Source organism: Colossoma macropomum, unplaced genomic scaffold (assembly GCF_904425465.1).
Source record: "Colossoma macropomum unplaced genomic scaffold, Colossoma_macropomum, whole genome shotgun sequence".
Taxonomy (NCBI): domain Eukaryota; kingdom Metazoa; phylum Chordata; class Actinopteri; order Characiformes; family Serrasalmidae; genus Colossoma; species Colossoma macropomum.
In genome coordinates, this window is record NW_023496045.1 from 559732 (window position 1) to 576048 (window position 16317).

General features: G+C 41.0%; 1 protein-coding gene across 1 annotated transcript in view; it reads left to right on the forward strand.

Moving 5' to 3' along the window:
• The window catches only part of LOC118804408 (cytosolic carboxypeptidase 4), a gene marked incomplete at its 3' end in the record, with an annotated part of 291416 nt that overhangs the window by 91661 nt on the left and 183438 nt on the right, over positions 1-16317 (forward strand). Inside the window, exon 7 of the mRNA XM_036564921.1 lies at positions 7518-7555. Within this exon, the coding sequence (XP_036420814.1) occupies positions 7518-7555 (38 nt within the window). The remainder of the gene's footprint in view (positions 1-7517; positions 7556-16317) is intronic.

Below are 16317 nucleotides of genomic sequence, written 5' to 3' on the forward strand. Positions count from 1 at the left end.
TTTTACTTCTTTATACATCAGTTTCATATTACTGTGATTAGAGGCTTCGGCGGATTGCGCTTCCCGCGCTAGGCGTAGACGTCTGGGGCGAATGGTTGATTTTTGGTCATTTTTTCAGCCACATTGTTTTCGGTCAACTTTACCACTCACCTAGTCCACTAGCTAGATAAGTAGTGACCTTCGCAGGAACTGAAACAGCTCAGCTAAGTCCTCACTACCTGTTGAGGAGGGCAAGGCAGATTTCACATGCTGGCATTGAAGAAAAGCCTCATTGTAGAATTGCAGATTTGGTGTAAAACAGCGATGGCACTAAAAGTACATAACCAATGGCAACATGCAGTCTGGTAAACGTTGCCGTGGTGATGTGGCCGCCAAAAACCGCCAATCAAAGGAAAGTTTTGGCCTCATTTTTATTTATTTGAGTTGGAAATAAAGGCATGACGAAGCAAGAGCTTAGCACCTTTGGGTTTAGTAACATTATCAGTGGTATCAGATGATTTTAGCTGTCAGAAAAGGTTGGGGGGTTGAAGAGGTGGGCTGGATTCCAAGTAAGTGGGCCTAAACGTTCACGGTGGACTGAATATCATTCACATTGAAACACACACGATGAAGTGAGTAATATGCCCCCACACACACAGTGAAGGAAGTATCACACACACACTTGGTGAAGTGTGTATCGTGTGACACCATCCATCATCAACTCAGGCTGTCACATACCAAGAGCCCGTGATACACATGCACATGTGGGCACGAGGGGCAAAGCTACGGGCGGGGGGGGAGTTGGGGGGCTGAGGCTTCTCGCTTGGAAGCCAGGCCAGATTTCTGACCATTCAAAAAAAATCTCAAATGCCAACGAAAATATTTTCTTTATTAGAAATGAATTTAAACCTTTAAGTGGGGACAGAACAGATGGTCTAACCTGACTATGACCTGCAAGAATCTCTCATCAATTAATTAATTAATTTAACATGTTTACACATGTTTACACCACACCGCACCTAAGACATAAGATTGGCAGGTTCCTCCACCTTATAGATAGATAGATAGTAGATAGACAGATAGATAGACAGACAGACAGATGATGATGATAGTACTGATAGATGATAGATAGACTAGATATAGACTGATAGATAGATGATAGAAGATAGATAGATAGATAGATAGATAGATAGATAATTAGACAGACAGACAGACAGATAGATAGATAGATAGATAGATAGATAGATAGACAGACAGACAGATAGATAGATAGATAGATAGATAGATAGATAGACAGACAGGCAGACAGATAGATAGACTGATAGATAGACTGATAGATAGACTGATAGATAGATAGATAATTAGACAGACAGACAGACACAGACAGATAGATAGATAGATAGATAGATAGACAGACAGACAGATAGGCTGATAGATAGACTGATAGATAGATAGATAATTAGACAGACAGACAGACAGAAAGATAGATAGATAGATAGACTGATAGATAGATAGATAGACAGACAGACAGATAGACTGATAGATAGACTGATAGATAGATAGATAATTACAAAGTATTGCAATACTTATTGTCTCATTTACAGATCCAGAAATAGGAAGTTAAGATAAATAATAGCATACAATAGCTACCTACTAGTACTAGTTTCAGGACCCGTAATCTTTGGTTCCTTGAGGGCTGGCAATGCAATCCAGGGGTCACTGGAAAGGGCACATCATGCTATGCTGACCTGTGGAGTTTGGCTTCGTCATGAATTTTTAAATTCAGGTTTTTAAAGTCGCTTGTTGCAAAGCGTTCCATCTGCTGTGGTTTATTCATGATGTCATTAGTGATTAGTCAACGTCGTCTCGACTTTCATCACATAACTGTCGACTTTAAAAATGTGTTTAAAAAAGTCGTGCAAGCCCTTCCACCAACATGTAAACCCAACATAAGCATGGACTAGAGGGGTATAAAGCCCCCCAGCATTGGGCTGTGGAGCAGTGGAACTGTGTTCTCTGGAGTGATGGAGCTCCATCCAATACCTTTGGGATGAGTTAGTGATCCAGAACTGACCATCCAACATCAATACCTGACCTCAACATCTAGAGCCTTTCCAGAAGAGTAGAGGCTGTTACTGCAGCACAAACTCACTTTTAGGCCCAATCCCAGTTCTTATTTTTAGCCCAACCCCTTGTTTCTGAGTGTCTCCTTGACCCTTGGAACTGAAATCTTCCTCTGAAATGGGACCCTCAAATAAAAAGAGCATCACTTCATTAACAGCTACCAGCGCTGCTCTGTAGGCGACCCTGCCAGTCTGCAGTGACAGCAGAGGAGGGTAAAGTTCAGCTCCTCACTGCTGGGCTTTAGTGGGCATCATATGATCTTCAAAGAGGGGGGCAATTATTTATTATTGCCCACCCCTAATTCTTCAGTGATATAAAGCTGAAGTCAGATATTCTCCAGATTCTTGTTCGAATTTTCCTCTTCCACCTTAAATGGTTCTGATGCCTGAGGCGCCATAATGTAACTGCTGGATTATTTAAGGTGGAACGGAAAATTTAGCCAGACATCAAAACTACTAGTGACTTTTTTTGCTTGTTGTTAAGAAAAGGACCTTAATACACTGAAAAGGCATTAAACTAAGATAATATGATGGTTATCGTAATTTTTATCAGAGAAAATTCTCACATTTGTGGGTTTCTTTGGTCTCTTGTTCTCCATCTTGCCGGTTCTTCTTTTTTTCTCATATCTCTCTGTTTGGAGTCTCTGAAAAACCTCCGTTTGGAGGGTCATGTAGCCCCAACACTCCGCCCTGCCCCTCTATCTCAACAAGAGTCAGGACACCCTACCCCTAGACGCGAACATGCAAAACAGGGGTAGGGCTAAGTGGTAGGGGCGAGGGGTGAAATGGGACGGGGCCTTAATAGCCTTCATTTCAGAAAGAAAACGCTGGAGTCCACAGACGTTTAGATGGCAGTGTGTAGGGGTTTATGTAATTGCAGCAAAAAAACATAATAACACACTCATATTCACCCTTAACCTGCTGAAATATCTGTGAGTTGGTTGCAGAGTTAAACACAAAACCACACAAACTGCTACATGAGCACTTTTGCAGCCCCTCAGATGAAGACCCCTCAGTTCAGAGAGCTTTGTGCTCTTCAGTCTGAGATTAGTTAGTCTAATTAGACTTTATTCCTCGTGGCTGATATCCGCTGCAGGATGAATCCGCTGTCCTTTATTTTACCCCGGCCTACAGAGAGAGAGAGAAGCACAACAACTCTGAGTCAACTCAGCTCACCCCGCCCGGTTCAGTGAGAGTGTGTGAGTGTGTGTATTTATCTCTTTGTGGGGACCCGAGTCCTTCAGTCTGATCAAAACATGGACATGGGTTTTGTGTTTGTGGGAAAAACTGCAGCTTTTATTAGGAAAAAGTAAAAGAGGACAAAGTGATCTGAGATGAATGTGCATACAAGATGGCTCTTCAAGGGTTCTTTAGTAAAGACAATGGTTGTGTATAGAACCATGAGCAGTTAAAGAACCCTTTGCATGATTAAAGGGTTCTCTGCATGGTGAAATGGTTCTTCAAATTGGTGGAGAATGTGTTGTGTATGGTTCTATATAGCACCAAAAAGAGTTTGACATCGTAACAATAGAAGAACCCATTTTGGTGCTATAAAGAACTCTTTTAAAAAAAGGTTCTATATAGAACCATACAAAACACATTCTCCATCAATCTGAAGAATGATTTAAGCATGTAAAGGGTTCTTTGAGTGTTCATGGTTCTATATAGAACAATTGTCTTTATTCAAGAACACTTGAAAATCTTTTTTAATGATGTACACACAGATAGAGAGAGATAAACAAATAAAGAGATAGAGTAAAGAAAATACAGAAAGGGGAAATGAGAGAAAGAAAGCAAAACAAGATGGGAAAAAAGATGGAGAGGCAAGATAAAGAGAAAGAGGGCAAAGAGAGTAAAATAAGAAAGGTAAATGAGAAAATAGAGAATGAGAAAAATGAGAGAGACAGAGAGATGGATAGAGAGAGAGAGGGATGATAGAGAGACAGAGAGAGAGAGATAGAGGGAGAGAGGGATGGATAGAGAGACAGAGAAAGAGAGATGTATAGAGAGGGAGAGGGAGTGAGGGAGGGAGGAAGTGAGGGAGAGAGAAGGAGAGAGAGAGAGAGCGAGAGAGAGGGATGGACAGAGACACAGAGAGAGAGAGAGGGAGAGAGAGAATGATTAGTTTTCTTTGTGAATGAAGCCCATCAAACGACTCCAATCGCTCTGAAATTGGCTCAACAGGTTTGTTTGTCCGGCTCATGTTTGGTCACACAAAGGACGCTGTTGTCCTCTTTGATGGACGGCTTCATTTGATGTGAAACGCTCAGATCTGACCAACGAAACGCAAATGGAGCTTCCTGAGCCTGAAATCATTCACTTTTAACGTCCACCAATCAGCCATAACATTATATCCACCTCCTTGTTTCTACACTCACTGTCCACTTATCAGCTCCACTGACCGTATAGTTTCACTCTGTAGTTCTACAGTTACTGTAGTCCATCTGTTTCTCTGCATACTTTGTTACCCTGTTCTTCAGTGGTCAGGACCCCCATGGACCCTCACAGAGCAGGTACTATTTGGGTGGTGGATCATTCTCAGCACTGCAGTAACACTGACGTGGTGGTGGTGTGTTAGTGTGTGTTGTGCTGGTCTGAGTGGATCAGACACAGCAGTGCTGCTGGAGTTTTAAACACCTCAGTGTCGCTGCTGGACTGAGAATAGTCCACCAACCAAAAATATCCAGCCAACAGCGTCCTGTGGGCAGCGTCCTGTGACCACTGATGAAGGACTAGAGGATGACCAACACAAACTGTGCAGCAGCAGATGAGCTATCGTCTCTGACTTTACATCTACAAGGTGGACTGAAAAGGAGGCGTGTCTAATAGAGTGGACAGTGATATATTTTTTAAAAATAAGCAGCAGTTTTATAGCAGTTTAGCCCCACCCATTCAGCATATATCAGTTTAGCCCCACCCATTCAGCCTACAGCAGTTTAGCCCCACCCATTCAGCCTATAGCAGTTTAGCCCCGCCCATTCAGCCTACAGCAGTTTAGCTCCACCCATTCAGCCTATAGCAGTTTAAAGCCACGCATCCAGCCTACAGCAGTTTTGCCCCGCCCATTCAGCCTACAGCAGTTTGGCCCCACCATTCAGCCTACAGCAGTTTAGCTCCACCCATTCAGCCTGCAGCAGTTTAATGCCACCCATTCAGCCTACAGCAGTTTAGCTCCACCCATTCAGCCTACAGCAGTTTAGCCCCACCCATTGAACAGAGTGTTGTTCCTGCAGGCAGTCTCTGTCAGAGACTTTAGAGTAGAAGATGAGGGAAAGCGATTAAATGTTATTCTGTTCCTGACTGTCGGAAGCAAAATGATCATTTCAGCTTCCAAATGATCCACACATCGGAGAGGAGCGGCTGAAGATTACCCCCCCCAACACACACCCACAGCCCAGACGATTTCAGTCTGAATCTAGCAGATTGTTCCACATTGTTCTAAAAGCTCTATAAGTCACTTCCAGTAACAGAAACAGTCTGTGCAGCTCTAAGGGATAAAGAGAGGTTGGACATTAGTCATGTAGAAACGAATTATGACAAACATCACCAGTGAACTGTAGACTCTGGACCCTTTAAACAAAGCTTTGCTTCAGTAAGAGTAGAAAAACGTAGCTCAGTCTGTTCTTGGAGCCAATTAACCTGCTGTAACCACCAGTTGCCATGTTTGTGTCGCTGGAGCCTGAAATCACACACTGTTTCTCACTCCGCTTCGCTCAGGCGAGGCTTGTACCCGTAACTCAGCATGTCACAGTCGTGCTGGCCGACACAGCTCAGGAGGGATTTACTGCTGGATTGTGAAATGCACTCGTGATCTCACACGCAGTGTCGACAGCTCCTGTCCCGAAGAAATAAACAGCCGTGATTTCAGAGACAGTGATTTCGTTCAGAGAGAACCGCTCACTAAGAAGCCGAGTGGCTGAGCCTGTAGCTCGAGGCCTTTTGGGGTTTATGGTGGTGTAACAGAGGGTAGTTGGAGTGGTCATTTATGGACTTATTTAATTTTAGAGTGTAAAATGAAACAATTGCATTCTTTTGTGTACCCTGGGTGGCACAGCTAAATGACTGGCAGGTTGTGGGCAGGGTTTGCATTTTTAAAGGCTGTAAGTGGCGCACATTGGTGGGCCTGTATTATTACTGCAGTGAAATAATGACCACAGTAAAAGTAAAAGTAAAAACACTCAATTTGAGAATAAGTACAGAAGTTGCAGCTCAAAAACGAACCTGCTGCTGAACTTCTTAGTCCGTCCAGCATCTATTAGCACAGGAGCTGAAGTTTGTACGACTCTATTCTCTTCTTTTTGGGTCATTTTGGTTTGAAATAGAACACAAACTCGAAAGTGAGAGTAGAGATCAACAGTAAAGCAGAACAGGAGCTGAACCAGCACATCATAATAAAGAAAAATGACTGAAATGGAACTGAGGGAAAACAGATCGCTGATATTCTTGAATAGATGCAAAAGTATTAGCATTTGAAAACACCCAGGAAAGCACAAACCTACCAAAAGTGCATGGAACTGAGAGAATGGAGCTAATTACTACCCACCTCTGGGTTCAATGTCAGTACAAGCGTAGAATAAGACAGTGGAGGCCATGATTCCACTGTGAGAGGTGCTCTGTATTTAACACCAGGCCAAAAGCACATACAAAGAAAGCACCGCTCCTGTTGGGGAGACCACCATTAGGCAGCTACTTCTACTCTACGGTGACTAACCCCCAAACCCAAACCACCCACAAAATAATGCAATAAACACACACCGCATACCTTTAACTGACGAACAACATCAACAATAAACAAGTCGTTTTTCTGGAGGGCTAGCACCTCCCCTGAGCCTCCTGGCATGTCCATCAGCATGGCCACACCTCACCAGCATCTAGAGGCCAGCGCCAGCCAGTAGCGGGTTGCTATGTTATGATGTCCACTGCAAAACTAGCTAAAATAAAATAGAATTTTGGTCAATAAGTCTTTTTAAATAGTCTTAGTTTTTCAGTGCATGATTGAGATTTTAGAGGTGAAACTCTTCTGTGTTTGGTCTTTAAGGAAAGCTGGAGCGGAGCTGAGCTCAGTCGACTGCTGTGTTCGTTTATCCTACTCTTATCAAATACCTGCTATCTTGGTGTCCATCATAACACCAAAAACTAAAACTAAATAAAAACTATTACCTTTGAGAAAAAATCACTGTTAGTGCATCCATAAAACTAAATATCAATGAAACTAAACTGAATCGAAAACCAAAATGAAAAACGAAATAAAAATAAAAACTAAAGAAATTTGAAAACTATATTAACCCTGCCTCCATTCCCCTCCTGAAAGTTTGTTTATGTTCAGATTTATTGTCATCACCTGTGTATTTGTCTGTGCTGTGATAATAATGATTCGTGTCCTACTTAAAAACATTTGTTTTGTTTATTTTGCAGGGCTGCCATCGATGCCTTCGCTGCTCTGTTATACTCAAGTAAGTTCTTCTTTGTGTTACAGTACGCGTTGCCTTGCGTTACTGGCCACTTTATTAGAAACCCCTCTCTTGCTGGTGTACAGTTAGAGACTGTAGCTCATCTGTTACGCACAGATTGTGTTGGCCATCCTCTAGTCCTTCATCAGTGGTCAGTTTCTGACCACAGAGCCGCTTTCGTCTGGATATTTTTGGGTGATGGCCCACTCTAAACCCAGCAGTGACAGTGACATGTGCAAGAGCTCGTAATGTAAAAGTATGTTTCTAATAAAGTGGAGAGTGAGTGCTAATGCTACCCAAGCTACGGATACCCATAAAACGGCGCCATATCAGTCAGCACTGCTGCTGTTAATGGATGTTTTATGAAAAATGGATGTTTTGCTGTGGCGTATGAACACTCACAGCCTGTGGGAGATTCAGGAGACATTCAAGAGGTGAAAAAATGCAGAAAGGAGAAGAGCAGAATACAAAACAACCCCAATTCCCCAAAGCTGGCCACAATGCAGTCAGTGCTATAGGGCAAAACGCTTCCTGCACACCTGTTTCCGCTGGAGAGTTCCGCCCGTTATTGAGCCAAGTCTGATTTAGAGAGGGCGGAGGAGATGCGGCAGTGTGATGCTCACCTGAAATCTGATAGAAAACAGTAGCTCTCCTTTGTTTTTCTGTATTTTGTAGCTGCAGGTGGGCTGGTCAGATTTATCTTTGCTGTCTTGTGTTTTTTTATTTATTTATTTATGTTTTTTTTGTACAATGCAGCATTGAATAAATCTCATAGGTGCTCATAGCAGTAAATCTTTTTATGTCCTGAAGCTGAGTAGTGCGCTGTAGAACTTAAGACTCAGTGTGAAGAGTCGAGTTTAGTTGCAGCTCAAGACTTGAGTGTGAATTTCATTGGTTTTTCTTTTACAATTGTGCATAATTCAATAATTCAAATGTAAACAAGACCATTCAGAGTGATGTCTGGGTTTCTTTACAGTGGTGGTGATAGGAACCAGGGGTCGCCATGACTATAACACAAATATTGACATTTTATTTAGTATCCAGAACCACCAGTGAACCTACACGAGTCTTCTGAGTTTATATGGAATGTTGATGATGGAAAATAGTGGAAAATCTGAAATAATAAGTTTTCTTTGGGGACTATTTTGCCTCACAGCGCCCTGCATATTATGTATCCCTCCACCATGAATGGAGTTTTAGGCCAAAATCTTCTCAAAACTATCATAAAACAGTGTCTCAGTCGTCAGGCAGTGAATTCAAAACCATTTCATGTAGTAACTTTCTGTGAGGGAGCTTTTAGAGGTGGACGTCTGGTTCCTATCACCACCACTGTGAGCAATTCTGACTCTAGAACAGAGCGTTTCACACCAAACCACTCTGAAGGGACTTTGTTTATCTTAATTATTGAATTATACAAAAGATTTTTGGTGGAGTTACCCTTTTAGTTCTTCCAGGCTCTAACAAATCAATCTAGTTTCAGGGCAAACTCTTTACAGGAGCTAATTATTTGCAGGCTTATCTGTAAATGAGGACACAACAGAGCCAACTTTGTTCAGGTGTTAATAAACGAACAAACAAATAGGAATATTAATTCTTTATCACATTAGATTTCTGATACACACTGAATATGTTTAAACTGGTTAATATTAATGAATATAATACAAATGCACAATTAGATAACTGGATTATAAGACAGAGGGGAATGAACGATGGAAGAAAGGAATGAATGAATGAATAAATGAATGCATACATACAGTTGCATGCAAAAGTTTGGGCGCCCCTGGCCAGATGACGTTATTGTTAATTTTCAGAGACACACGTCTGCATATTTTCATATACAATTACTGTTTATTTACTGAGTTTAACATTAAAAAATAATAATTAAAAAAAAACTTAAAATGTGGCCTGTGCAAACATTTATATTGTTATGCGTTTTAATGTTTCCAATATGTTAATCCCAGCAAATAAAAAGAAATTCTGCATTAAAATTTGCACAAATATTTGTTTAAATATTTATATTTAAGTGCGTTCTCTGCTGAGGGTGTGTTCACTTATTTCCACTTACACTTTAAAAAAATGGTCCTTTAAGGGTTCTTTAGTAAAGACAGTGGTTCTGTTTAGAACACTCAAAGAAACATTTGCATGGTTAAATTATTCTTTAGATTGATGGAGATTGTGTTGTATATGGTTCTATACAGCACCATTAAAGGTTCTGCTATTGTTACGATGTCAAGCTTGTAACAATACAAGAACCTTCTTTGGTGCTATATAGAACCATATACAACACATTCTCCATCATTCTGAAGAACCATTTAACCATGCAAATGGTTTCACCATGGTGAAATGGTTCCTCAGATTGATGGAGAATGTGTCGTCTATGGTTCTATATGAACACTCAAAGAACCCTTTGCATGATTAAAGGGTTCTTTGCGTTGTCAAGCGTTCTTTGGAAGGATGGAACATGTGCATGAATGTGCTATAGATGGTTCTATGTAGGACCTTTTTTGAAAATGGTTATATATAGCACCCAGAAGGGTTTTTCTGCTGTTACAAGCTTGATATCCTAACAATAGAAGAACCCTTTTGGGTTCTGTATAGACCCATTTTCAAAAAGGTTCTATATAGAACCATCTACAGCACATTCTCCATCAATCTGAAGAACCCTTTCACAATGCACAGAACCCTTTAATCATGCAAAGTTTCTTTATGTGCTCATGGTTCTATATAGAACCACTTTCTATACTAAAGATCCCTTGAAGAACCATGTTTTTTAAGTGGAACATCAGCAAAACATGAGATTTGACCGAACCTGAACACGATTGCAAATATTTTAGCCATAAATGATTCAGAGAGGACAAAGAAAACACAACAGTGCATTAAATATGCAAATAAATCAATAATAAATCAGTTTTTTTGGAACCCAAGTCACGTTAATTATAGAAAATATTGCTATTTCTTTCTATTTCAGCTCACATTAGATAACTGAGTGGTTTTATGTTGCCCTGCACTTTGTGGCTCCATCATTATCCGTGTTCTAGACGTGTATTAATCCTTTACTCCACACAGACGCAGCCCGTCTGCACCCGCAGTCTGTGTGAGGTAGCGTTTATGAATTGATCGAATTGATCTGTTTGCTTGCAGCAGGTCTGCACGCCTGTGTGTTCGCACGCGCTGCATAACGAGGAGCTCGCTGCTTATTTGCGGGATTACACCATGATGCTGATTTAATACGGGATGCCACAGATGCTCTGTATTTTTCACTCTGACAGTTTTATTAGCCACTGCGTTTGCTGGGTTGGGGGGTGGGGGGGGCTGGAGTATATTAATACACACACAGACCTTTGTTTTCATACAAGTTCAGAGGGAACTACATTTTCATTTCCCTTAAAAAAAGGAAAGAAAAAAAAAAGATTACATAAAATCTGACTGCTTTCAAAATTCATAAAGAAAAAAAAAAGTGCAGCAGTTTTATCTGCAGTGTTTCCCGGGCTTGCTGCACTCCTGCCCACCAGTAGGTGGCACTGTGACTCTGTGGAAGGGAGCTGTTGGGTTCCCCTTTGGGTTTTGGGCATTGGTTTCCAATCTAGGTCTTGAGTATCCCTCTCCTTTTCAGTGTTTTCCTGCTCTAACATGCCCACTTCAGCTCAGGAAGGGCTTGTTAATTAGCTGATTAGGTCTGTAAGAGCAGGGAAACACCAAAATGGGCAGGACAGGGATCTTCCAGAACCAGGAACAGCTCTGAGGAACGCTGCTTTAGGGCCTTGGACCTGTTGAAGCACTGCACTCTACCAGCGAATAGCATTACACTCCAGTAGATTCCCTCCATGGACTGCAGAACAGGTCCAGCTGACATCTCCATATACCACCCATGCATTCTTTCAAATCAAATCAAATGCGTAGCCCCCTTATAGTACATAAATATACAAAAATATATAAGAAGAAAAAAAAATATATATATACACCGATCAGGCATAACATTATGACCACCTCCTTGTTTCTACGCTCATTGTCCATTTTATCAGCTCCACTTACTATATAGGTGCACTTTGTAGTTCTACAGTTACAGACTGTAGTCCATCTGTTTCTCTGATACTTTGTTAGCCCCCTTTTACCCTGTTCTTCAGTGGTCAGGACCCCCATGGACCCTCGCAGAGCAGGTATTATTTGGGTGGTGGGTCATTCTCAGCCCTGCAGTAACACTGACGTGGTGGTGGTGTGTTGGTGTGTGTTGCGCTGGTCTGAGTGGATCAGACACAGCAGTGCTGCTGGAGTTTTTAAACACCTCAGTGTCACTGCTGGACTGAGAATAGTCCACCAACCAAAAATATCCAGCCAACAGCGTCCTGTGGGCAGCGTCCTGTGACCCCTGATGAAGGACTAGAGGATGACCGACACAAACTGTGCAGCAGCAGATGAGCTATCGTCTCTGACTTTACATCTACAAGGTGGACCGACAAGGTAGGAGTGTCTAATAGAGTGGACAGATGAGTTGAACCATTTGCTGGTTTCATTTGATTTTACTCAGCATATAAATGGCCCTACTCATGAGCATGGACATACTCTTGATCTTATTTTATCTCATGGTTTTAATGTAGACAATGTGACAATTTTTGAAACTGCATTTTCTGACCACATGCCTGTCATGTTCAGTTCTCTGATAGCTTCACATCCTACGGCTATTAGAACTTCAGAACAACCTTCTAGAAAGTTAGGCCCCACTACAGCTACTCAATTTGCACTTATACAAATTATTTTTCATCTAGTGATCTTCACTTGAGGATTGAAGACCTAACTGCTTCTTTCCAATCCCACTGTAGAACTGTGCTGGGTTCAGCTGCCCCTCTGAGAGTTCGACCTCAACCTTGGCTGAATGATTCTATTAGGACGGCCAGGAAAGAGTGTAGGATGGCTGAGCGCAAATGGAAGAAGGACAGGCTGCAAGTATCATTTGAGATTCTCAAATCATGTTTGATTAGATTTCAAGAAATGGTCAGATCTGCAAAAGCAGAATACTTTTCAGAAATGATCTCAAAAAAACCAGCATAATTCTACTAAATCCTCTTCCATGCTACGGCCCAGAAGCCTCTCTAAATAACTGTACAGCTTTTCTGGATTTCTTTGTGGCCAAGGTTGAAAAGGCTAGGTCTGATATCTCATTTTCTGTGATTACGCCGTCTGCCTTTCAGCCAGGTATTCCGACATTTGAGAAATTTGAACTGGTTTCCTTTGCACAGTTCTCTTCATCTGCTATGGACATTCTTCCATCTTGGTTTTTTAAGGACGTTTTTGACACAATTGGACCTGATTTTTTATCGATTATAAATTCAAGTTTAGCATCTGGTGCAGTTCCTGCATGTTTTAGGCATGCAGTTGTTCAGCCCCTCCTAAAAACACGTAATCTGGATGTAGGGGTTCTGAGTAACTACCGGCCTATATCAAAACTATCATTTTTGGCTAAAGCTCTTGAAAAAGTTGTTTTTACTCAACTTGAATCTTTTTTAGACAACAACAAAATTTATGAGACTTTTCAATCGGGTTTTAGGGCATTTCACAGTACTGAGTCTGCTCTTTTAAAAGTGACTAACGATCTTCTACTTAATGCTGATTCTGGTGATTGTTTCAGTCCTGGTCTTGCTGGACTTGAGTGCTGCATTTGACACTGTCGATCATGATATACTCATTGAGCGTTTGGAACATTGTGTTGGGGTCAAGAGTTTGGCTCTAAATTGGCTTATCTCATATATTAAACATTGAACCTTTTCTGTTGACATTGGGAAATACTTCTCTTCATCTGCGGCCATGATATCTGGGGTTCCACAAGGGTCCATTTTAGGCCCTGTGCTTTTTTCGTTATACATGCCGTATTATTCGTAAAAATAACATCTCATTTCACTGTTACGCAGATGATCTACAACTATATTTACCTTTAAACCTTGGAAATCATTACTCCTTAGGAAGACTCAATGAATGTATCATAGATATTAAGAATTGGATGACCCAGAGCTTTCTTCAGCTGAATGAGAGTAAAACAGAGGTTATTTTGTTTGGTCCCCCCACAGTAACCAAGAGCTTGATAGAAAATCTGGGTTCTTTAACCCCTTTTATAAAAACACAAGTTAAAAACCTTGGGGTCGTTTTTGATACTGAATTAAAATTTGATAAGCAAATCAATGCAGTGGTCAAGGCTAGTTTCTTCCAGCGTAGGACAGTCTCCAGGTTAAAACCATTTCTTAATCCTTCAGATTTGGAAAACGTCATTCATGCCTTTGTGACATCTAGATTGGGTTACTGTAATACACTATATTTTGGTTTACAACTAGTTCAAAATGCTGCAGCCAGAATGTTCACTGGTACGAAGAAAAGAGAGCACATTACTCCAGTTTTAGCGTCCTTACGCTGGCTCCCAGTGCAATACAGAATCCAATATAAAATGGCATTGATGGTTTTTAAAGCTTTGAATGGTCAGGCACCTGCATACGTTGAGGACATGCTCTGTATATACGCGCCCTCAAGATCTTTAAGGTCTGCGTCTCAATCACTTTTAACTGATCCTCGGGCTCGTCTTAAACATAAAGGGGATCATGCTTTTGCTGTCGCTGCACCAAGACTTTGGAATGGTCTTCCAAGTGACATCAGGCTTCGTCTGTGACTGGTTTTAAAACAAAGCTTAAAACACATTTTTATCGATAAGCATTCAGCAATGTATATTAGTGGTGTTCAGAAGGTGGGAATCCTTTTTGTTTTATTGTAAAGCACTTTGGTTTTAAATGTGCTATATAAATAAAATTGACGGTGGCGCAGTGGGTAGCCCTGTCGCCTCACAGCAAGAAGGGCCTGGGTTTGATTCCCGGCCGGGTGACCAGGGTCGTTTCTGTGTGGAGTTTGCCTGTTCTCCCCGTGTCTGCGTGGGTTTCCTCCGGGTACTCCGGTTTCCTCCCACAGTCCAAAAACATGCAGTCAGGCTGATTGGACATGCTAAATTGCCCCTAGGTGTGAGTGTGTATGTCTGTCTGTCTGCCCTGTGATGGACTGGCGACCTGTCCAGGGTGTATCCTGCCTTCCGCCCAATGACAGCTGGGATAGGCTCCAGCTCCCCACCGCGACCCAGAAGGATAACCGGCTTAGATGGTGTATGTATGTATATATGTACTTACCTACGTAACAGAGAGGCCCAAACCTTGACCTTAAAAGAACAGTTCTGCAAAAAAGCCAGCTACGTTAGCCTCGTAGCTCCAGCGCTAAAACTAAAGAAGCTTCAGATGCCAACATGTTTTGGCTGATCGAGTACATTTTTAGTCAATCTCTTCCAAAAACATTGACGTTATAGCATCTGGTGGACCTCACTGACCAAAATTACACTCAACAGTCCATGTTTTTGTCTCCTTCAGAGAAACGCATGTGGCCTGTAGTGCCTCAGCTCGTGGCCTTCGATTGAGACAGCAGTGGAGCCGTCTGTGTTTTTTCCTGTAAGATTTGTATTGTCTCAGGCTTTTTGTGGGGTCTCTCTGCAGTGTCTCTCTGGAGGCCTGGCAGACAGAAGCAGCCGATAACCATCTCTCCGACTTTCCTCACAGAGGTCCTTTCTTGTCTGAGCTGTTGTAGACGTCAGATCTGGAGGAGGACGAGGAGGAGGACAGTGTGCTGAAGCAGAGGCTTCAAACCTTAGACTGATAGTTTTGTGAACAATCAAATTTACGCCCCCCAAACTCCAAAAGCCACTCAGCTAAGACATGTTTGGTGTCTGAAATTTGCCTCTTTCGTTTTAGCACTGGAGCTATGCAGCTAATGTAGCTAACTGGTAATGAGCACCACTTAGCTCGGGGCTAACCGCAGGACTAAATCATCACACTCTCCTCAAACTGTGTGTACACTGCAAAAATAGTAACTTGTCAAGTAAAATTATCTTCAAAATAGTCAATAAACCTAATGTTGACAATGTTGACAACATTTTAATCTTAATTTAAGATTATTTAGTTTATTTTCAGACATTTTTACTCGTTTTAAGTACATTTATTTAGTAAATTTATCTCGCTATATTTGCAGATAATTGTGCTTGTTTTAAGAAATCTGCTTGAAACCAGTGAAATTATCTGTCAGTATAGTGAGATCATTTCATCAAATTACATAAAACAGGTAAATACTAGTGTATATTGTGCAATACTAGTGTATATTGTGTTTGTGTATAAATTTAGAGCCTATGTATATATATATTTCTTTTTTCTTTATATATATATATATATATATATATTATATATATATATATATATTATATATATATATATATATATTTGAAAATACCTGTTACCCTTTTAATTTCTCTGTAAATTTCATGATGAATGTACTAAAAGAAATGACCCAAAATTACTTGGAAAAAAGTCTGGTTCCATTGAATTACATTAAAACTAAAGTAGGTTTTTTCCTTCTCCTGTAAAGTTACCATTTTGGAAATACGAGGTTTTGTTCCAACAGCAGTGATATGTTCACTCATGATTTATACTGTTGCGTCTACTTCCGTCCCCCAAAACCCTGCTGAGAAAAGATCACTAGAACTATTAGGATAGAACTATGGTTTTGGTTTCCAGTGGGAACTGGCTTAATGGTTATCAATAGAGACCACTAGTTTCTGTAAGACATCTTAATATCCCATTATGAAACTATCAAATGCATCTGGAACCAGAACAGAAAATCATAATATTTCGAGAAAAACAAAGTTGTACAGTATATTTTGAGAAAAAAGTCTTAATATTTCTAAAAAGAGTCATAAT